The 24307-nt window shown below is 37.5% G+C and overlaps 1 protein-coding gene across 1 annotated transcript; it reads left to right on the forward strand.

The window, feature by feature from the left end:
* The first annotated feature begins 771 nt into the window (after nucleotides 1-771).
* On the forward strand, nucleotides 772-22580 carry poc1a (POC1 centriolar protein A). Its single transcript, XM_053652796.1, has 11 exons — nucleotides 772-1372; nucleotides 1493-1577; nucleotides 1982-2153; nucleotides 2564-2743; nucleotides 3568-3675; nucleotides 4540-4655; nucleotides 5145-5278; nucleotides 8948-9016; nucleotides 9192-9269; nucleotides 17333-17545; nucleotides 22088-22580. Exons 1-11 carry the CDS (start codon nucleotides 1358-1360, stop codon nucleotides 22202-22204), a joined length of 1287 nt encoding a protein of 428 aa, XP_053508771.1. The 5' UTR covers nucleotides 772-1357; the 3' UTR covers nucleotides 22205-22580.
* Nucleotides 22581-24307: the final 1727 nt, after the last annotated feature.

Below are 24307 nucleotides of genomic sequence, written 5' to 3' on the forward strand. Positions count from 1 at the left end.
CAATTAAATCAGACTGCAGCATGTGTATTCAGTGTAAATCTATAGATCGAAAAGAAAAATGGACATATAGCTCATGATTACATTTTTATTTCCTATTTTCTCAGTATTACCTAACTGAAATAATTCTTCTCTACACCACCTAACTGAGCCATTTTACTTGTTTGATGTATTTATAATCATAAAATATAACTAAATTAAAAGATTCTATGAGAAATGTGTGAATTTAACATATCTATTACATCAACTTACCAGTAAAATGTGACCAACTTACCAGGTTGAAGAAATGTAAAGACTCATCTTTGTGTTCATGAAGCAAAACATTTCAACTCTATCCACTTTATTATTTATTTATTTTATTTGTAGTTCTTTACCGTCACCTAGTGTCTGAACCAACAATTTCCAGCTTTCCTCCCTGCTTTTTGGGGGGAAATTACTCTAAATGTTATTTAAATGCTACCGTTTTATATACAAATAAAACAAATTAAACAGATGGCCCTGTCTGAGTGTTATTTTCATTGTTGTCAAGTGAACACTGGGCAAAATAATTAATCATCTGAATTCATACTTTTGTTTGGTAGACAAAAAAATTGTGGCTAAGTTTTGTTGTTGCTTCTTTCCTTTCAATTTTATATTTAATGCAATCTGTGCATGATTATTGTAAAATACCAAACATGTGCAAGCACTGCACTAAGACTCTATATCACTGAGATATTCATCATAAAAAAACAGTCCCAACATGGAAAGCCATATATATATATATTGGTTTTGATAATTACAGCACATTTGCTCGCTAATAGCTTCACATTTTTTCTTATTACATTATCCAACTTGTAGATGTTAATATGAAGAAAATTAGATTTATAACATTATGTAATAATACTTTTTTGACTTGTGATTACACGATTATGCTGTAGGTGGCGGTGCACGCTGCCAAGAAGTCATCAACGAAGAAGAAGGACTTTTCCGGTAAAAGTGTTGCATAGTAGGCGGGGTTTGGTAAGCGGCATATAGCGCGCGTAACATGAAACGGTTAGTTGTTGTTAGCACGTAGCATCTTAACAACGGAGTTAGCATAGCATAGCATAGCATAGCATAGCATAGCTTTAACTGTCGTCTGAGAAAATCAGTATCATGTATTTACTTCTTAAATAAAGGAGTTAGAACAAGTTTGTCTGTTTGGATAGTAGCTAGCAAAAGATTAGCCGGCTTGCTAACCGTGACTAGCGCAGGTGACAGTAATGAGCAGGTGCTGAGGCGTCATTAATAACGACTTGTTCATACAGGTCTCTCTTCCTGCTTTACTTTCATATTATTTATTATTTTATTTATTTATAACTTTAAAGAGCTTTCTGTGAAAATGAGCTGCACACTGGTGAGTTACAGAACTTATATATAAAACACAATACAAGCTTAAAGTTTACAGCAGTAAGTGCATTAATGACTTTATTAAAATGTATATATTTTTTGTTGTTATTTTACTTTGCTTATTCAGGAGGATCCCACACTTGAGAGGAACTTTAAAGGCCACAGAGACACTATAACCAGCCTGGACTTTAACTCCAACATGAAACAGATCGGTACACAATCAGATTATTATTATTATTATTATTATTATTATTATTATTGTGAAACTAATATGTTTGGGTTACTCTTCTCTCTAGTTTTTCTTTATTTCTCTAAATAAATGACGCTACTGTATTCAGGTTTTTACCAGTAAACATTTGGACAAATTATTAAAACAATTAAATATCTTTATTCATTTTTACATTTTAAATTTGCGTTTATTTTTTTTTTTATCTCTTTACCGTCGCAAAGTGTGTGTGTGTCAGGATCACAGTTTAATTTAGGAAGTTATTAGAACTTAGACATATAGGGTTTATACAGGTGTTTGAGTTTTAGTATTATGTTTCAAACAAAGAGCATAAATGAGCAAGGTGTGTGTGTGTGTGTGTGTGTGTGTGTGTGTGTGTGTGTGAGACAGCTACAGGCTCGTTGGACTCGTGTGTGATGATCTGGAACGTGAAGCCTCACATGAGGTCGTACCGGTTTGTTGGACATAAAGACAGCGTGATGTGTGTCCACTTCTCTCCGTCAGGACAGCTCCTTGCCTCGGCGTCCCGGGATCGGACCGTACGCCTCTGGCTCCCCACCGTGTGAGTGTGTGTGTGCTAATATCACACTGATGATCTGTTCATCCCCCTCACCACACACGCACACACACAGGGCAGTAGAATGATGTAACACATGGTCAGAATCAGAACTAATATCTGATTGCAGTGATGTGGTGTTCGTGAACTTTTGTTTCATCTGAGCACAGAGAGTCGACTCTTCCATCTTGGTTTTTTTGGGTTTTTTTTACATTTTTAAAGACCAAAATTTTAGCATCTGCCTCTTCCAGTCAGTTTGTAATAAATAAATCAAAAAGTAATAAAAAGATATCATGATATCGATGTAATCTATCACAATATCGATATTATATCGTCACATCACCTGGCCCTGCTTCTAGTCTGAATTGAAAAAAAAAAGTGTTCCAGTGGTTTTATTGTGTGTGTCTGTGTGTCAGGAGAGGTGAGTCGAGTGTGTTTAAAGCTCACACTGGGACGGTGCGGAGCGTGAACTTCTGCAGCGATGGACAGACGTTAGTCACTGCATCAGACGATAAAACACTGAAGGTGTGGACGGTCCATCGGCAGAAATTCCTCTTCTCCTTCAACCGACACATCAACTGGGTTCGCTGTGCAAAGTGTGTAACATCACCACATACACACACAAGTTCGTCGTTATTTAGATACAGTCCATGTTAACTAAAACTTAAGCCTGAAAATGATGTTATCACTCCACCCTGCTCAGACTCTGCCCAGTGTGTGTTCAGAGTCCTGGGTTCCTGTGCCGTACTGAAATATGACATCATCTCACAGTCTGAAAAACCTAACACGAGTTTTTGTGACAAATAATGATATCTTAGTAAAGGCAAATTTATCTCTAATATGTCTCTATAATCTCAACATTTATATAACTGTTATAACATTTCTGTAATATTAATTTAATATTTAAATTTACATTATAAATAATAAATATTTAGCTGTAATATATTCATTTAAATAACTTATAAACATTTATAGTTACAATTTATATAATATTTAAACTTGTATATAAAAATGATTTATAAATATTTGTCTCTAATAGCAACATTTATATAAACAAATATTTATTGATGGATATTTATATTTATATCTACATTTATCTGTAGCGTTTCTCATTATTGTATAAAAATATGTACTTGTATTTCAATTAGTTTAATTTAATCGGTATTATTTCATTTCAGATCTGATCGCTTTCATAAATAATCAAAGTGATTTCCCACAAAATGTTTTTGCCAGATCAGAACCTGTGTAGATAATGTTTAATAATCTCACCTGTGTGTTATAATTATTTAAGATTTCTCAGATTATTTTAGATTAATGACTGTATCCTCGGGATATCATTCTGTTCTTTAGTTGTTGTGTAGATTTGCTCGAATGTACTTTTCCCCATCAGAGATCTCTGTCTCTCTCTGTCTCTCTGCAGATTTTCTCCAGACGGGAGATTAATCGTCTCTGCCAGCGATGACAAAACGGTCAAGATCTGGGACAAGAACAGCCGAGAGTGCGTTCACTCCTTCTGCGAGCACAGCGGGTGTGTGGACCCAGTGTTTATCTGGATTTAAGAAAAATAAACCTGAAGGAAAAAGCCACAAAAAACCCCAGCAGTTTTTATACTTGGCTGAGGTGTCTCAGGTTTCAGAACGCTGTGTGTGGCGTTGTTACAGGAAATTAATCAACTTCAGGGGAGTAACAGTAACTCCACTTCATCACGACACCCCACGATTCTTTTCCTCTAACAGCACTTCCCCAAGTGTTTTATTCCTCTCACCACAGCAACTTACCAACAATGGCAATTTTTTCTTTATTAACGAACGACACGTCATACTTCTTAACCGTTTATAGTTACTTTTAATGTTGTGGAATATCTCTGAAACAAATTAGTTCCTGTTATCGCTTACCTTATAGCAGTATCCACGAATGATGCATGAATTATTGGCTTCTGCTAGGCCTGTCACAGTAACTTTTACTGGACGATATATTGTCCCAGGAATAATTGCGATAAACGATATTATTGTCATTTTAAGACCAGTTTTTTCCGCTGATATAATGATAATATAACAGCGTAATAAAGCAAGTACACTCTTTCAAAGGGCTCAAACTCTCACATTACTGACTGCGTCTGGATTATTACAAGCATTACAACTATTATTTCTAGATTCGACGTTAGAAATTTAATTCAGCAGCCCCAGAGCAGACTAGAGGACACAAACAGCAGGAGTGGCTAAATGTTGGTGATGTTTGTTCTTGAGTAAAGAACGTTCAGCACAGTGTCCTGGGAGGGTTTTTTAAACTGACACCGACACTCCTTCCTTAAATCTTACATAAACTTTTCCTTGCAGTGCTTTAAAAAATGTTTTAGTTTTGTTAGATTAGTTGTTTTGTTGTTTTGTTACAGGTACGTGAATTACGCTGAATTTCACCCCAGTGGGACTTGCATCGCTGCGGCCTGTACAGACAGCACGGTTAAAGTGTGGGACATTCGCACTCATAAACTCCTCCAGCATTACCAAGGTGATCACTGAGACACTCGTTATATCCCTGTGCTCAAGTTTCACAGTCGGGGAATAAATTATATTATAATAAATTCATGTTTTTCAAACTAATATGAAAAAAATGATCAATACAACAGTCCAACTACTACTAATAATACTAATGCTGCTAATACTACTAATGTAATGTTTATTGTCTGACCCTGAGACCCAGATGCTGATAAACATATAACAGACAAAGACACAAAGCAGTCAGTAATCCATTTAATCAGACCTTTATATGTTTAATATAATAGATGTTATTGTGCTGTTTTGACTCTGGCAGTGGCAGTCATTGTCCTTCAGGGGGTGCTCCACTCTCATTTTTACACATTCAGTCCTGATGATGTCATTCTAGGACAACCAGTGTTTATAGTGTGTCCTCAGATATGCTGTAGGAGAAATTATAGTGTGTGTGTGTAAGAGAGACACCTTTTATTCATAACACTAGGTGTGTGTGTGTTCATTTCAGTCCACAGTGGAGCGGTGAATTGTCTGTCCTTCCACCCGGCCGGTAATCACCTGATCACCGCCTCCACTGACTCCACACTGAAAATACTCGACCTGCTGGAGGGCCGACTGTCATACACACTGCATGGACACCAGGTACACACGCGTGCGCGCACACACACACACACACGCACACACACACACACACACACACACACACGCACACGAAGGTGTTGATTAATTCTCTATAACAGCAGCTCTGACAGTAGTGCAGCTGCAAATCACAGCTCGTTCTAATACTTTACCGTTTCTATAGTAACAGCTCGTTCATTGTGTAATCATCGACATCCTTAATGTGGACTGAAGGAGTCTCCAGTGTCAGCGCTTTGTAACAGTTAGATGTAAAGCTGTAACTTTTTAAGTTTTCACACATCTTTAGGAGACAGAGTTTACGCTTCTGTGCGGTTTCTCGGCTGCAAAAGACGACATGCTGCGTTTTATTTTTTTACGTCTCATTAACTTGAAGAGAGAGTTATAGGAAAATGATCAACTTCAGACTCGATAACAGGAACTCTGCTTCATCACACCACCCCGCTGTTGATTATTTTCCTATAACAGCACCACATACACAGAATTATATGATATTATTGCCAAGCCATGTTTATGATATAAAGTGAGACCATTGTGTGATCTCTGATTATCTGCCGATGCTGTAAAACACTGTAAAGTTAGTTATTAAAGATTTTTCAGTGAGGACGCCTCCCTCCCTCCCTCTCTCCCTCGCTCTCTCGCTTGCCGTTATTCTCCTCAGTGACTGCGCTCCTCGGCACTGTGCGAGGTTTATTAATTAACAAAGTCGTCTCTCGTCATGTTCTCACTGTCTGTGGGATTCACTTCAGATTGTCCTGATGAAAGGCGTGAAGATCTCGCCATGATAGAAGCTGTGACTTTTGGCTGGCTGAGTGTGTGTGTGAGACGGTCTGTGACTCTGAGTGATTATTAGTCAGTGTTGCAGTGGAACAGTCTGTCTCTCCAATGTGTCTGCCTTTAAAAAAAAAAAAAAAAAAAGTATTTATTTGCATATTTATTCCACAGTCTGTTCATCATGGCTTTGACTCAGCAACTAGAACAAATCAGTCACTTTATCAGGTTTAGTTTAGCGTTTGAAGGGTGTGTGAACTCAAAACTATCATTTTCTTTAACGGTAAACACGTTGGTACAAAAGGTAATTACTGTGTTCCCTTAAAACACGTTATTACTTCAATAAAAAGTGTTCAATGCATTTCTGCAGTCAGTGCGCCCTCTGCAGATCAATAGATACTAACTCAGATTTTTTTTCTCCCTTTTGAACCTTTCAAAAGCTAATCATAGAAAGGAATATAGCTGCAAGCAGCGATTAAGGGGGCCAAGCACTTCTTTGGCTCCACCCCCTCAGTGAAATAGGATGATCAGAAACCATTGGGCCCATCAGCGCTTATTCCCAAGGAGATGTACTCAGTAGCCCGTCCGAGTTACAAATGAACTTGAACCATGTTTTTTCAAATCAGGTCACGTTGCTAAATTTTATATATATATATATATATATATATATATATATATATATATATATATATTTGTGTATATATATTTGTGTATATATATATATACATACACACATATATATATAAATATGTATATCTGTGTCTGTGTATATATGTATTTGTGTGTATATATAATATATTTTATATACTTGTGTGTGTGTGTGTATGTATGTATGTGTGTATGTGTATATATATATATATAATATATATATGTGTATATGTGTGTATATATATATATATATATATATATGTGTGTGTGTGTGTGTGTGTGTGTGTGTGTGTGTGTGTGTGTGTATGTATGTGTGTATGTATGAAAGAAATGGCCTCACTTCTGTTTGGTGACTTCACCGTCAAATTCATTTGCAGTTTATGGACATGTCTCACATATCAAAAAGCAGAGATGCTAGTTTATTTTGGGTTTGTCTTGTGGTGCTGCAATCTGTTTTTTGTTATGATTTTTAAAAGAAGAAGCAAAAAAAGTTTTTGTTAAAACTCAAAATGGCCGACTTCCTCTTGGGCAAATCACAAATTCATTATGGTGTACAATTACAAATACAATTACTGTAGGGTTTATACACACCTCCGATGCTTGGCCCCCTAATAAAATCCAGTTTAAACAAATTTAACAGTGTCCACATACACACTCATTCACAGAAAAGTGGATCACGTGACCCAGAGTTGATGAAACAGAGAACCGGAAAAGGCGAATAATCCAGATAAATATATGTTGTATGGAATCCAGAGGGAGCGGTGTGTACAAGGCACTTATTTTCGAATGACATGTCGGCTTTATGGCTCTGGGGTGTGTAGTTTGTACAAGTACACACACCCTGCCGCTCGCTGTCTCTCACACACACGCGCACACATTCACACACATAGTTACCTATCTAGGTAGAATGATTTTAAAGGAGGGGCGTCTTAGTCATGTACAGTATGAGTCATCTTAGACACACATACACACACACTTACATTACACACAGACACAGAGACTTTAATACTTTTTTTTCTATCAGCACAGACACTAGAATCCTGATCCAAATTATCTTAGTCACAGTGCAGTAGAAACAGGACAGGTCCATTGTGTGACTCCTTTGTTATGAACGATGAATCAAATTGTACATAATTATATACTGTGTGATTCAACTCGATATTTCATTAAACTCGGTCATAATCCGATTCAAATTGATTCGTTGATTTAGTGTCACTTGAGTCAACGTCTTAAACAATATTATTTAACAATTCTTTAGTATAAAAGATGATTCAATATGATAGAATTCAATTAAACACGACTCACCAGTTTAGTATAAAGTTAATAAAGTAGGATTCAATGTAGAATGATTTTAGTGTGCAGTATGATTCAGTAGGGTACAGTATGATTCAGTGATTCAGTAGGGGAGTTCAATACAGTCCAATTCAGTTGCAGTATGAATCATGAATCATTCATGGCTGTGATTCATTCTTGATGTCAAATGACTCAATCTCTTTGGTGCATTTTGTAAAATGCCTGTTTTTTTAATCCATTTTAAAATACATTTTGTTCTTGTAGCTCATTTGACATCAGGGTACGTTGGTACAAGTTAGAAAAAAGAGCAGGTTTCTAAATATAAACGTAGATAAATAAAATGTCAGATAAGCGAATCGAGACAGGAACGTGAAATGACTTACGGATGGCGGATGCGCTGCGTAATCTAATAAGACTAATAATAAACGGATTTAAAATCATGGTGGTGTTTAACATAATTAACATTTTTGACAATTAACAGGTTTGGAATGCAAAATTGAATAGTGTTGGAAGTAGGTATTATCTAACTAGGTATTTAACCATTTACACTTACATATATAGATAATATAAATAAATATAGATTATAAAAATGACAATTTTTGTGATAATAGCTTAACCTTCACTCACAATTGATGCTGATATCATACTGTGTTTCTTAAACTTGAAAAATGACTAGATATTCACTGCTGCTGCTAGGCAGTTTTAAAAATTATTAATTTAATTTGCCGCTTGTGAGGTCTCCTAGCTTTGCCTAGCTAAATGTAACCATGGTAACTGCTACAAGAGCTCCACAAACAATGCAAAAAAAGTTATTCATGTGACTGCCATTTCTGAACATTTGTGGTTTTGTGATATTTTAGTAAAAAATGTTTCAGAATAAAAACATTAATAAATAAAGATTTTACTATCTATAGTGCAAGTGTTCATTCTGAAACATCTGGAATTATTTCTGTGTGTTTTTAGGGGTCGGCATCCTGTGTAGCGTTTTCAACAACTGGAGATCACTTCGCCTCTGGAGGCTCAGATGAACAGGTGACGTGTGTGGTGGTTTTTTTTACTTTTAATCCATGAGGGAATGTTTTGAGATAATGTGTCAATGCCTTTAAGTGAGCTTTAAGAGTTTTATTAAATGTATTAATTTATAACAGAGCAGTGTTAAGTGGTGTGTGAGATGAAAGGCTGAACGCTACAATGATCACGTGTACAGGTGATGGTTTGGAAGACGAATTTCGACGCTGCAGGTTACGGCGACGTGCTGAAGAAGCAGAAGACGACTAACGCTCAGGTTTGTACAGGTACAAATCCTCATCATCCAGCTCACGTCTAATTCAGTTACCTGCATATGGTTAAAAAATCTTTTTACTGACAATTTTACAGGTAACTTCAACAGAGAACAAATCACGTGTTTGTAGTTTGTGATTTAAAAAAAGAAAAGAAAATGTTTGTGTGGTCTGCACTAAACTGAGATGATTTGTTTACAGTTTGTGATGAAAAAAATGGGAGAGAAAAAAGATGCATTTGTTTGCAGTTTAAGGTTGAAAGCACGACAATCTGCACCAAAAGTTTAAGTAAAAATTTTCCCATGACCTGAAAACCAATTTATATATATATATATATATGTATGTATGTATGTATGTATGTATGTGTGTGTGTGTGTGTGTATGTATATATAATATATTTTTTTTTTTCAATGATGACTGATGCATCACTATATTTCAGAGAAGAACAAAATCAAATCCTTTTTCCCCTGAATACCAGGAGGCAGAGTGAGAGGAGTAGGAATTGAGGAGGAATAATGAAAGAGTAGAGGATGAATAAAGGAGAAGTAAATGAGGAGTAGTAGAGGATTAAAGAAGGAATAGGGGAGGAATAAAGGAGTAGTTGAGGAGGAATAATGGAAGAGTAGAGGAGGAATAAAGGAGGAGTAAATGAGGAGTAGTAGAGGATTAAAGAAGGAATAGGGGAGGAGTAGTGGAGGAATAAAGGAGGAGTTGAGGAGGAATAATGGAGGAGTAGAGGAGGAGGAGTAAATGAGGAGTAGTGGAGGAGTAAAGGAGGAGTTGAGGAATAATGGAGGAGTTGAGAAGGAATAATGGAGGAGTAAATGAGGAATAGTTGAGGAATAAAGGAGAAGTTGAGGAATAATGGAAGAGTAGAGGAGGAGGAGTAAATGAGGAGTAGTGGAGGAATAAAGGAGGAGTTGAGGAATAATGGAAGAGTAGAGGCGGAATAAAGGAGGAGTAAATGAGGAGTAGTAGAGGATTAAAGAAGGAATAGGGGAGGAGTAGTGGAGGAATAAAGGAGGAGTTGAGGAGGAATAATGGAGGAGTAGAGGAGGAGGAGTAAATGAGGAGTAGTGGAGGAGTAAAGGAGGAGTTGAGGAATAATGGAGGAGTTGAGAAGGAATAATGGAGGAGTAAATGAGGAATAGTTGAGGAATAAAGGAGAAGTTGAGGAATAATGGAAGAGTAGAGGAGGAGGAGTAAATGAGGAGTAGTGGAGGAATAAAGGAGGAGTTGAGGAATAATGGAAGAGTAGAGGCGGAATAAAGGAGGAGTAAATGATGAGTAGCGAAGGAGTGGTGAAGGAGTAAATGAGGAATAGTTGAGGAATAAAGGAGAAGTTGAGGAATAATGGAAGAGTAGAGGAGGAGTAGAGGAGGAGGAGTAAATGAGGAGTAGTGGAGGAATAAAGGAGGAGTTGAGGAATAATGGAAGAGTAGAGGCGGAATAAAGGAGGAGTAAATGATGAGTAGCGAAGGAGTGGTGAAGGAATAAAGGAGGAATAGGGGAGGAGTAAATGAGGAGTAGAGGAGGAATAAAGACAGAAGTGTAGTGTGAGCTGAATAAAGCCTGAGTGTGTAGCTCGTTATCTCACATAGACGTGGCGTTCCACACATTCCTGATGTTTTACCTTCTTCCCCTCCCTCGCCTCATACCTTTTTCACCCCTTTTCTTCCTCCACAGTGTCTAATCACATGACCCAGTACTGGTTTTAATCCAGTAGTCATTTTAAAATAATAATAAAATGTCCACAGCAGAGACGTATTCAGGGTGAAGTCCGCTTCTTCCACTCTTCACCCCCATTATTCATCCTTAATGCTACCATGCTAGATTACCATGCTAGATTACCATGCTACCATGGCCTAGATTATGGCTACCAGTTTAGCATTGCACACACCACACTGCATATTAACTCCTCACACAGTAGCGGCTTAGCGGTTAAGGCTCTGGGTTACTGATCGGAAAGTCGGGGGTTCAAGCCCCAGCACTGCCACAGCACTGCAACTGTCACTGTTGGGCCCTTGAGCATGGCCCTTAACCCTCTCTGCTCCGTATCAGGGCTGACCCTGCAGTCTGACCCCAGCTTCCTGACAGGCTGGGGTATGTGAAGAAAAGAATTTCACTGTGTTCTAATGTATATGTAATCAGTAAAGATTCATTATCATTATCACAGGTGCTATAATAATAACAATTGTTTGTCTCTAATGATACATAAGAAGTTGAATGAATTAGTGCATGGAGATTAAAAGTCCCCCGGTTCTCTTCCTGTTTAGGGACGTTTCATAACTTTATCTCCAGAAATATTTGTTAAATAAATTTTAGCATGTACATGGTTGGTTGAGAAGATCATGTGGCTCTTTCTGAGCTTTATCTGATGAAAGAGAAGCCATCTGCAGTTGAAGAAGGAGAAGAAATCTCCGGTGTCAGGGCGGGTGTAATAAATAACCCGTGTGTCCTTTGGTCCTTTTCTCCAGAGAGAGGGATTTATTAACTGCTGTGATTCATATTCACCTTCAGAGGGAACAACACGCCGAGTTACACTGCTGTGTGTGTGTGTGTGTGTGTGTGTGTGTGTGAGATTCACAGCAGAGATTCACTTCAACATGATGAGTTTTGTTTCTCATCATTTTTATTTTGTACAGTGGATTAAAAACACATGAATGAATTGCACATGCTGCTGGTGAGTTCTGGACTGTGATTGGTCAGAAGGTGGTGAATAGTTCTCTATAACAGCAGCTTGGACAGTAGCGCAGGTTTATATTAATGCATTCGCTCTAATACATTATTGTTTCTATAGTAACGGCTCGTTCACAAGGACTTTATAAAATTATAGATATGGTGAAGTTTTCTTTAAGGAGTTTATTGGAACATGTATGGCTGTAACTATAAATGCATAAAAAGTATGACATTTTCTTTAATGAGTCAAAATTGTAGTCGTTGGTAAATTGCTGTGGTGAAAGAGGAATAAAACACTTGGACATATTAATAATATAATATTTGTAATTAAGTTTAATGTGGAGGAAGAATATTACTAAAAATTAAAAAGCAACAAATGAAATAAAATAATAATAAAGTATAAGATGAAATTTAGCGACTAACCCCTACTTACGGCTGTAGAGTGATGAGGATGTGTCTGGTGTAGGGTTCTACACAGAACCTTTAAGGGTTCTCCCAGAGGCAGCTGAAGAAGGTTTTATTTCAGACACACAGGGAGTGATGATGATATTATTATTATTATTATTATTATTATTATTATTACTACTACTATTACAGGTGGGTATATTAAGTATAAGAAGACTGGAGTGTTAGCTGTGTGTGTGTAGAATGACTTTTCTAACGTGAGACACATTACTGAGCTTATATTTTACTTTTATAACTAATAGTTATATTTCAGATAAAATATCATTATTACTTTCATATAATACATATTAATATTGTTATTTAATTCCCAGTAATTAAATGTAATTCTTCTAATTAAGATTTGCATATTATTCCTAGATGATATTAAATATAAAATAAATATTACACTAATATAACGTATTCAGAGTTATTCATATTCAATTGTACACTGATTTGTTTTAAATAGAAAACAAATACAATTTGATATAAATAACATTCTTAGTATTAAAATATAATAAGTATTAATGTTTATTCATATTTAATTTTATATGAACACTTTCCTGTTATTTAGTTTTATTCTCTGCTTAAACATTTATCACCAGATGTTTGTATAATTGTGTGATTCGTGCAGTATTAAATGAGAACTTGCAGTTAAGTTTCTCTCGCTCTTTTTGTCAGATTTTTTTATTTAACACTATAATTATTTTGTTTAAAAGTTGAAAGATGGTATTTTATGCTTCAATAATTTAAAATCACAATGTATAAGGTAAAATCCACCCTAGACTTCAATATTGCACATCAATATTTATTATTATTATTATTATTATTATTATTATTATTATTATTTGATATTTAATAGCATCTGAGATTTATTTTGCAATAATTTTATTAGTAAATTAATTCAAAATAATTGTATTAATAAGTAAATAAAATGTACTTTAAAATTTTATGCGGTTTAAATTTTTTTGCCGTTGGTGTATTTTCACTTCTCAGTGTTGTACACGACCACATCAGTAACACAACCGTATTTAAATATAACATCATAAAATAGTAAAAAAAAAAAAAAGTAAATTTATGTTTTTTAAAAATCATATCATACTTAATCTACATCCTTACAGAATTTGTCCTACAGCTCTTTATATCTTTATATTCTGTTAGAATTATTTTTCATTTAAATGTTATTCAGTATTTTTTGCTAGAAACTAAATACTAAGTCACAGCTAAATATTGTGTGTGTGTGTGTGTGTGTGTGTGTGTGTGTGTGTGTGTGTGTTACTCTCCTGATGTAACTGGTTTATCTGGTTAGCGTGTTTACATGTCTCTTTTCAGTGAAGTGGGCGTGGCCGAGACGCTCCGAGAGAGATGATTAAATGCTAACGTCACTCACGCGATGCACTTTGGTATTAAAGTGGACTCGGATCATGTTTAGCGTCACTCTAATGATGTGTTTGTGTAATTATAATTAACTCGGTGTAGTTAAACACATTTACAGTATTGTTCTGCTTTTTTTTTTTAGTACGTGGGCGTGGCCTTTTCAGTTAAGGCTATCCCATTATTCCAGATAAGCTGTTAAAATGCGTTCCGACGGTTACGTTTAACAATTAGCTGATAGTGTTTCTGAAAATAAACCATAAGCAAAGATACAAATCATTTCATTAAACAATGGAAATATTTTAACGTTACTCATTACACCACACACATCACACACCGCTGCTGAGTTCTGGATTGTGATTGGTTAGAAGTTGGTGATTAGTTTTCTATAATAGCAGAGCAGGTTTATAATAATTCTAATACCTTCTAATACGTTTTGGTTTCTATAGTAACGGCTCATTCACAGGGACTTTATGTAACGTTTATGGAAGGAGTCTCCAGTGTCACTGCTGTGTAACAGTCAGAGGTGAAGCTATAACTTTAAGTTTTCAGACATCTTCAGGACAGAGGAGTTTACATTTCTTCTGTGTTTTTTGTCTCTTTTTTTCCCTTTTTTTTTGCTTCATGTGAACATGTTATATTTTATTTATTTTTTAAAACTCTGGTTAAATTAACTATAAACGTATTTATATATTTACATACAATATTATATAGATATAAAGAAGTAAAATAGTGCATTTAGATTTAAATGAGCTGAGTGATGGAGAATGACATGGGTTTTTTCATGATGCACATCTGTCTCTCTCACGTGTGCAGACAGACAGGAGGCGGAGCCAAATCACTAGTCACTCTCGAATTATAATGCACCTACAGTACATCTCAACACACACATACACACACACACGCACGGTGTTCAGCGCAGCAGTGTAAACATGCTTTACACAGTGAATTAAAACATTTCTAAAATAGCACATAGGAAAACTTTTCCCCCCAATAAGCTTGGTTTTTAAAAATAATTTCATAAATATGCATTTATGTAAATATATTCATGTTATAAAAACAAAACAAAATACTCACGTGTTCATTTTATTATACATGTAATGACACCTTTAATAATACAGTCATATTGTCAACTACACTCGCAATACAAACCCATTTCCTGTGCTTTAGGCTTTCTGTGTGTGTGTGTGTGTGTAGGAAGTGAGTATTGAGTTCTCTGTCACAGTTTCATTGGAGCCTCAGGAAATTTTCCACTGTTGGTTTTTCCAGTGCAGGTGATTCATCAGAAGGGTGTTAAAGTGTCTGTGTGTGTGTGTGTGTCAGCGCTGAGCTACATATAAATCCTCCACTCAAAAACAGATAATCCTGCCGTTTTCAAACACTCGTCCTCAGCACATTCGTATACTCTTTTTATTTTTTTTTAAGTCGTTTATCCGAGAAGTTTTAAAAAATGTTTTCATGCATTTAAATAAACAGAAGATGAGAATAAAGATTTGTGGAATTTTACAGCGATTGTCTTTAGTTTATGAGGATTTATCAGGATGACTTGAGCTAGCGTTAATTTCTCCGGCGCTGATTGAAAGGTAAACAGGAGGAGGCAGTGTTTATGGAGTGGAACGAGGTGTGATGGCGAGTGTTAACACGTGAACAATACACACGTCTGAGCTGCGGACTGATTAAACACCGTGTCGTTATTTTGCTCTGTTTACTATCCCATTATATTTGGGATGTTGAAACACACCTCACAATTCCAGAGAGCCATTTGTGTGTGTCCTGCGCGAGTTAGTTACCACACCCAGCTCTTAACAGCACGTCCCCAAAGTGTTTTATTCCTTTTACACCACTGCAACTTACCAAAACACATCATTAAAGAACAATACAGAGTACTTTTTGTCCATTTATAGTCACATTTGATGTTTCCAGGTTGTGTGTTTACAGCGCTTCATTTAAAAGCAGCTTTGTTGTGCTGCTTTATCATCATGTTTATGTAGAAAGCCGCAGGGGATGAGGGGGTGGTTAGGGAGTTTAGGGTGCAGTAGAGGAGGTAAATATTTACCTGCCTGGAGCAGAAGCATCTTGAGCTGCACCTGTAGGCCAGATGTTTGCAGGAGGAACTTTATGGCAGGACAGCTGTCCTTCTGTTTATTTTCCACACTGCTGGCTCTCTGGGTCAGTACTACAGACCAAACCGTGTGTGCATGCGTATGCATGCGTGTGTGTGTGTTATCTCTGTTAACACATTTAGCTCACACAACTTTAAAAAAAAAATAAATTAATGAGTATAGGTGTGTTCAGTTCCTCAACTCAAATTCAAGTCCTGAGAAGCAGCACAAGGCCTTATGTTTATTACATACATTTATAACACATACACACACACACACACACACACCACTATAACATCATGACTAATGAGCAGCAGATGGATTTACAACACACACACACACACGGGCATTACCTCTTCAGACATCGGCCAGACCTGAGAATGTAGAGTCAGACAGACAGATGGAATGAGAGACAGACAGATGGAATGAGAGACAGACAGATGGATACAGAGTAAAACTGAGAGATGGCGACAGTTTTTGTTATTCTCTCTCTGCTTTTCATTATGTCTGTCTCTCTGTGTTTTATCTGTCTTTCTCTTTATTTATGAAGCTTTCTATCTGTCTCATAACTGTCTGCCATTCTGCCATCTGTTGGTCAATCTTTCTGTCTTCCTATCTGTCTTGTCTGTTGGTCAGTTTACTCTTTCTCTACCGGTCATATTTATTTGTATATCTGTGTGCTCATCCATATCTGTCTGTCTATCTGTGTTTATTTTTCTGTCTGTCTCTCTCTGTCTATCTGTGTTTATTTTTCTATCTGTCTCTCTGTGTCTGTCTGTGTTTATTTTTCTGTCTGTCTCTCTCTGTCTATCTGTGTTTATTTTTCTGTCTGTCTCTCTGTGTCTGTCTGTGTTTATTTTTCTGTCTGTCTCTCTCTGTCTATCTGTGTTTATTTTTCTGTCTGTCTCTCTGTGTCTGTCTGTGTTTATTTTTCTGTCTGTCTCTCTGTGTCTGTCTGTGTTTATTTTTCTGTCTGTCTCTGTGTCTGTGTTTATTTTTCTGTCTGTCTCTCTCTGTCTATCTGTGTTTATTTTTCTGTCTGTCTCTCTGTGTCTCTGTGTTTATTTTTCTGTCTGTCTCTCTGTGTCTATCTGTGTTTATTTTTTCTGTCTGTCTCTGTGTCTGTGTTTATTTTTCTGTCTGTCTCTCTGTGTCTATCTGTGTTTATTTTTCTGTCTGTCTCTCTGTGTCTGTCTGTGTTTATTTTTCTGTCAGATGAGGCTCACACACGTCACCATCTTTCACCTGGAGACAGTTTCCCCTCTGAAACACACCTGATCCCCAAACCTCACTCTCTCGCCGAAATAAAGGCGAAAGCTGTGGATCATGTGACTTTGTGACTGTTTTGTACAGTGACACAAATCATATCTTATAGAAGCGATGTTATTATTGTGTTTACGTTTTGTCTTCGCTCACTCTCACAGACGTTAACAGTGCGTCTCAGTGTTTGTGTGTGCGTGTCTGTTCCTCAGGCTCCGGACGTCTCTCACAGACCAGACGTGTCTCACTGCAGCTCCAGTCTAAGCATTCACTCGTCTCACAGACCAGAAGCTCGCCATGTCTCCACCCACCCTGATCCGGACCAATCAGATCACTCTGATCAGTCTGTGTCAGACACGCCCATCTCTCCTACGCTTACCACAACACTGCAGCACATAGTGGGTCAGCTCGACGTCCTCACACAGGTACATATACACACACACAGTGTAAAAATGTTTACACTTCAGTTATCATGTTCAAATGTAAACACACAATCATGCTAAATTCAGTTCGATATCATTTTATTTGTGTTTATGTTTTGACGTTTATTCCGGACATTTAGAAGTGAAGTGGTGTTTGCAGGACTGAATGCAGTGGGTTTACAGGATGAACTGGTCTTATTGTCTAAAACCTTATTGTACTAATGTGAGAGGCCTGTAGTGACCTTCACAGAAGTGTACACTTCACTGAGTGCTACTGAATTATTAATGCTGGGTGGAACGGAGAACCTCAGCGGGGAGATTAAACTCTAAACTCGAAGTGAAGCTGCGACTCTGAGGAACATGACATAATTATTAATGTGGTTCCTGAGCCAAGTGGAGCTCGGAGTACTCTAACCCCACTCGGAGTACAATAACCCGTACTGTAACCCCACTCAGAGTAATGCAACCCCACTCGGAGTACGCTAACCCCGTACTGTAACCCCACTCGGTGTACAGTAACCCCACTCGGAGTAATGTAACCCCACTCGGAGTACGCTAACCCCGTACTGTAACCCCACTCGGAGTATGCTAACCCCGTACTGTAACCCCACTCGGAGTACGGTAACCCCGTACTGTAACCCCACTCGGTGTACAGTAACCCCACTCGGAGTAATGTAACCCCACTCGGAGTACACTAACCCCGTACTGTAACCCCACTCGGAGTACGCTAACCCCGTACTGTAACCCCATTCTGAGTACATTAACCCCACTCGGAGTACAGTAACCCCACTCGGTGTAAAGTAACCCCACTCGGAGTACGGTAACCCCGTACTGTAACCCCACTTGGAGTACAGTAACCCCGTACTGTAACCCCACTCGGAGTACAGTAACCCCACTTGGTGTACAGTAACCCTATACTGTAACCCCACTCTGAGGAAAGTAACCCCACTTGGAGTACAGTAACCCCACTCGGAGTACAATAACCCCGTACTGTAACCCCACTTGGAGTACAGTAACCCCGTACTGTAACCCCATTCTGAGTACAGTAACCCCACTCGGTGTACAGTAACCCCACTCGGAGTACAGTAACCCCACTTGGTGTACAGTAACCCCATACTGTAACTCCACTCGATGTACAGTAACCCTGTACTGTAACCCCACTCAGAGTACAGTAACCCCACTCGGTGTATAGTAACCCTGTACTGTAACCCCACTCGGTGTACAGTAACCCCGTACTGTAACCCCACTCGGAGTACAGTAACCCCACTCGGTGTACAGTAACCCTGTACTGTAACCCCACTCGGTGTACAGTAACCCCACTCGGTGTACGGTAACCCCGTACTGTATCCCCACTTGGAGTACTGTAACCCCGTACTGTAACCCCACTCGGAGTACAATATCCCCACTTGGTGTACAGTAACCCCGTACAGTAACCCCAATCGGTGTACAGTAACCCCGTACTGTAACCCCACTCTGAGGAAAGTAACCCCACTCGGAGTACAGTAACCTCACTCGGAGTACAATAATCCCGTACTGTAACCCCACTCGGTGTACAGTAACCCCACTCAGTGTACAGTAACTCCGTACTGTAACCCCACTCGGAGTACAGTAACCCCACTCTGTATACAGTAATCCCACTCTGAGTGAAATAACCCCACTCGGTGTACAGTAACCCCGTACTGTAACCCCACTCGGAGTACAGTAACCCCACTCTGAGTGAAATAACCCCACTCGGAGTACAGTAACCCCACTCGGAGTACACCCACGGAGAGTCCACCAACGTACACTAAATGCTGTCTGTTAGCGTTTCCTTGTTAGTGCCTCTACATCATCAGATCCTTTTTCTTCTTTCATTAGAAACAGAAAGTTTAAAATTATCTCGAGTTTTTTTTTTAAACACGGTGTTTCTGATTCCAGTGTCTGTTCCCTAAAACCTCCCATAACACGGCTTATTATAAACTCTACACTTCCTTTTTCAAGGTTATGACCTTTATTTTACACTTAGGTTTTTTTTTTTAACCGGCTTCCTTTTTGGACAAGGTCGAGGTGCTTTTACTGATGTACAGAGCAACGTATAAATGAACAATAACAACAAAAACCCCCGCAGCTGGAGGGGAGTGATGAGTAATTTACAAGAATATGAGGAGGCACACACACACACACACAAAATAGAGTTCATAAAGATTATAAACACTAATAGCTACAGCTTTCTATAATTATAAAAAAGATATCTAAAATATTCACCAGTGGAATTAGTTTTCACGTTTAAGTAGTCACAACTTTTTTTCTTTTTTTTTGTTTAAAGATAATTTTAAGCTAAGTTCTCAAATACAGGGTTATTTTTGTTAAAGTCTGAGAGCAGAAATCTTCAGGATTATCTCCCCTATAAAATCTACATAAATGATAAAGAAATGTAGACCACAATTACTTTTATATTTTAAATCCGATGTGTCGTTCTGTCCTCCTGCATCCGTCTGATCTCTCTCTCTCTCTCTCTCTCTCTCTCTCTCTGTGGTTTATTGATCAGAAAATCACACTGCTGCATGAAGGAAATGTAAAACCTGATTAATTCCCTTTGGTGTGAAACAGGAGACGAGGTTATTGAGCCTTTCATACGGCTTCAAGGTCAAAAATATCTCGCAGTCAGAAATAGAAATAAAGTGCTGTTAATCGATTTTATACATACCCTGGTTTAAAAAAAAAAACGACAACAATCTGCTGCTGAGGTTATTCAGGCTGGTTTATAATTTGCAGGAATTAGTTTTGTATTTCTAGTCTTCTTAGTTGTTTTTTTTTTTTTTTTTAACTCCGCTCTACAACTCTATCAGACACTAGCAGGCTGCGTTAACTACAGAAATTGCACACGTTTGTATTCAGACCTCAGAGTTGAACTAAACTGAGTCTCATTTAAACATTATTCAGATCTTGAGCTCTTACACAATGTCAGCTAAATAAAAACGAATCATGTGAGAAAGACGATGGGTTTTTCCTCAAAGGTTTTTGTAGCCTTGTGTTGGGTTTAAAGTGTAAAATAAATTCCACAGATCCCTCAGGACAGATTTGCTTCATGAACATTGTTTAAATGTCTACAATAATATTGTGTCTGTCTTTTTATTCCTGAACATTCCTTCGACAGAACACATGCTGACATTTTTATTATTATTATTATTATTATTATTATTATTAACTGACTTGTTTTTGAGTTGTTATTTTGAGCTTTTGGATTAAACCCACATTATTCTAGTAAGCAGTGAAGAACAACATTTTGTATAAGAACTCAGTAATAAACAGAAAGAGAGTGTTTGAGCAAATATGTTGAGCAAAATCCGTAAAAACTTCATACAGAGGCTGAGAAAATGCGTAAAATGTGAGCCTGTAGAACGCATGCTGTAAATAATAAATACAAAATAAAGTAGATGTAGTTTTACTTCCGTTGCTTCCTGACCTTCCGGACACACTGTGGAATATCTTTGGTGATGGTGGGTCGTGATTCCACCACTAAATGTAAAATATCTCAGTTCTCGTGTTAAGAATCATCACTTGAGTCTCTTTACATACAAAACATCTGGCAACCGCAGCAGCATGAACTTCTCCATTCCACAGGTCAGTTCAGCCATCTGAGTTCAGCCGTGTAAATGAAGCTCAGTACGGTGCTCTGCCTGTTAAACTTTCCCTATCATGACAAAGCTTTTACAAGTTTCTGATGTTGTTAACTGTTAACGATGCGAGTCTGTGATTTGGAAAACACTCGCCGTGTTGTTTATTAACTAAAAACACTGTTTCTATTTTATCACATCTCTTTATTCACGTTCTCCCCAAACACGAGTAAAAACACCTCATTTTAGTCTTTATTCAATCCTCATTTACAAGTTATAATCATTCTTATACAGTCCCCTCGAAAGTATTATAGAACAGCAAGGCCAATTTTATTGTTTTCACTATACGTCGAAGACATTTGGATTTAAGATCAAAAGAAGAATGAGATGATGGATAGATCAGAATTTCAGCTTTCATTTCCTCATGTTTACATCCAGATGTGTTGATCAACTTAGAACCTTTTGTTTGAACCCAATCTTTTTTTTTTCTTTCAAGTGATCAGAAATACTGGAACATGTGATTGACAGGTGTGTCCTGTTAGATTGATCATTCAAATAGTAAATAGCTCTGAACATCTGCTTTTGGATTTATCCTTCAGTTTCACCTGTGAAGACTGCATTTGTTGTTAAAAAGGATAAACCAACATTAAGATCAGAGAGATGTCTATGGCAGAAAAGCAAGCTATTTTGAATCTGAGAATAGAGGGAGAATCAATCAGAGGCATTAAATAAACACTGGGTATAACCAATACAACAATCTGGAATGTCCTGAAAAAGAAAGAAATCCGAAAGACACAGAACGAGTCGGCCGCGGAAAACAACAGCAGCTGATGACTGAAACATTGTGAGAGCTGTGAAGAAAACCCAGAAACAACAGTCAGCTAACACTCATCTCTCTTCTCTTTCTCTACCTGTCCCCCTGCGTGTGTCTCTCTTTCTGTGTCTGTAGACGGTGGCCATATTGGAACAGAGACTGACTCTGACGGAGGACAAACTGAAGGAATGTGTGGAGAACCAGCACAGAATCAGTCTGCAGCTCCAAAGCAGAAATCAGTCTGATCTCTAACAGCTCAGTTACCTCGTTTTCCTCTTTCTCACCTTTACTGAACCTGCAACTACTTTTTTAATACAGTGAGGAAAAAAACATTCTTCAATACAGAACCTTCTTCAGATCATTAGCCGCTAGCAGTGAGATGTTTACGTGTGTATGGTGTATGGTGGCAGCAGTGACTTCTATACCAGTTGTGTTTTATCACAGCATTTATATTTTTATCTGTTTTACAGTTTTGTGTGTGAACTCTGTGCTGTGTGTGTGTTTTTTTACATTAAAATTTTATAAGTCTGGAAACTCTTATTTCAGGAAATGTATATAAACTGCAGTAATGATAGTGAATGATAATTTTCCTGCGCAGGTTTTTGTCATTAATAAACTGTTAGCTAGTAACGTAGCTAAGAATGTAGCTAATGTTGAGCTAATTTGTTCTAAATTTAACAACCAGTACACAATAATTAGCGCACCCTAAATGCTAGAAAATTTTACAAATTTTCTGCTGTAACGTTAGTAACATCACAGTGTCTGTAATCGTTTAGCATAGCAGGTATTTAAACGTTCCTACAGTGTTACCGCAACGTTTTTAGTTGTAAGAATATTATTAGGAACAACGACAAACATTTTCCGAGTGTTACTGTGTGTGTGTTTCTTAAGGCAGTAGAATGTGAGTAACGTTCTAATAACGTTGTGAAGCTAACCCTGAACACATTTTTAGAAGGTTGCGTGAACGTATTAGCCAAAACTTATTAAAGACGTTAAATAGGTTATTAAACATTCTGATAACGTCTTCTGCTAGCGAGATGGCAACGAATAAACAAAAATTATTTTTAAAAAAGCTATTAAAGTTGTTAATTTGATCATCGTACAGAGGATCAGACACACTTCAGGGTTTAGTACTGAATCAAAACTGCTGATAAATGAAGAAACGTCTCACATTTAATCTGTTTTTGTGTCTTGGTTTAATAAAACAGAGCTAGTGCGAGCTGCACATGTGGCCCACGAGGCCGAGAAGAACTGAGGGTTTTTTTTTTCCTCCTCTCTTTGGCCTCTTATAGCGATAACATCTGGATACATTTTTCATTTTTCCCTCCTGAATTTGTTCTGTGTCTTTGTTTCTGCTCAGCGTCGTGTCGTTAAATTCAGACTCGCTCTCACTCCAGCTCTCTGTGACGCAGAGTCCAATCAGACTGTTTATTATTTATTTTATAAAAGAGCTAAAAATTTAACAGCTTCACTTTCTCTCTGCACGTGGCAGAGTCCTTTATTGATTTGTGTGTGTCAGTCAAAACAAGTAAATATAACACAGAAATTATATATATATATATATATATATATATATATATATATATATATATATATATATATATATATATTACACACACACACACACACTCCCTAAACTGTCAGAGCTGCTTGTCGCTAAATTATGACCCTTATTTGAAGAAGGAATTCAATTGACCTTTATTTAACCCTTTTTGTGTGTTTTTGCATCATTTCTCTCCATTTTATTCTTTTCTCTCTCTGTCTCTCTGGGTTTTGTGTGTGTGTGTGTGTGTGTGTGTGTTTCATTGTGGGAACCATTCATGGCTTTTTCTGTTTTCACTCACTTCCCTCTTCCAGTTTCACTCCCGGAAGAAAAAAAGAAAGAAAAATGTCCCTTTAATGATGCTGCAGATTTAAAGGGGAAGTGTTTACTGCTGATGAACTTCACTCATACCCCTGTCCTGCTCCCTGTCCTGCTCCCTGTCCTGCATTAAGGTACGTTCACACACAGCGGTTTTATCGCTGCAAGTCGCCAGTAGGTCTTCCTACTACTGGTTGCCATAGTAACGTTGATCAATGGGTGGCGCAACTAGCGTTCCACCTTTTTTTTTTTTAGCGTTCCTCACAAATCCGTTGTCTTGCCGCTAAAACGAAACATTCTGGAGGGAAATAAAATTCACCTGTGTGTGTGCATCATATCCTACGAGATGAAGGAGAAGCAGCATGTGCGAAAGCCAAGCACCAGTTAATATAGTTTCTTAAATGGCGTTGGCATGTTTAAAGCATAGTAATATTAAAGAAACACAAATCGCAAGCTGTGATGCTCTGTGTGTTCTGACTCCTTTCTATCAGAAC

The sequence above is a fragment of the Ictalurus furcatus genome, chromosome 21, assembly GCF_023375685.1.
Source record: "Ictalurus furcatus strain D&B chromosome 21, Billie_1.0, whole genome shotgun sequence".
Classification (NCBI taxonomy): Eukaryota; Metazoa; Chordata; class Actinopteri; order Siluriformes; family Ictaluridae; genus Ictalurus; species Ictalurus furcatus.

Excerpts from the sequence above, each read along its gene's own strand:
- poc1a (XM_053652796.1), top strand. Across the intron at positions 4,656-5,144 it reads ACTCCTCCAGCATTACCAAG|TCCACAGTGGAGCGGTGAAT; the intron begins GTGATCACTGAG and ends TGTTCATTTCAG. Across the intron at positions 5,279-8,947 it reads ACACACTGCATGGACACCAG|GGGTCGGCATCCTGTGTAGC; the intron begins GTACACACGCGT and ends GTGTGTTTTTAG.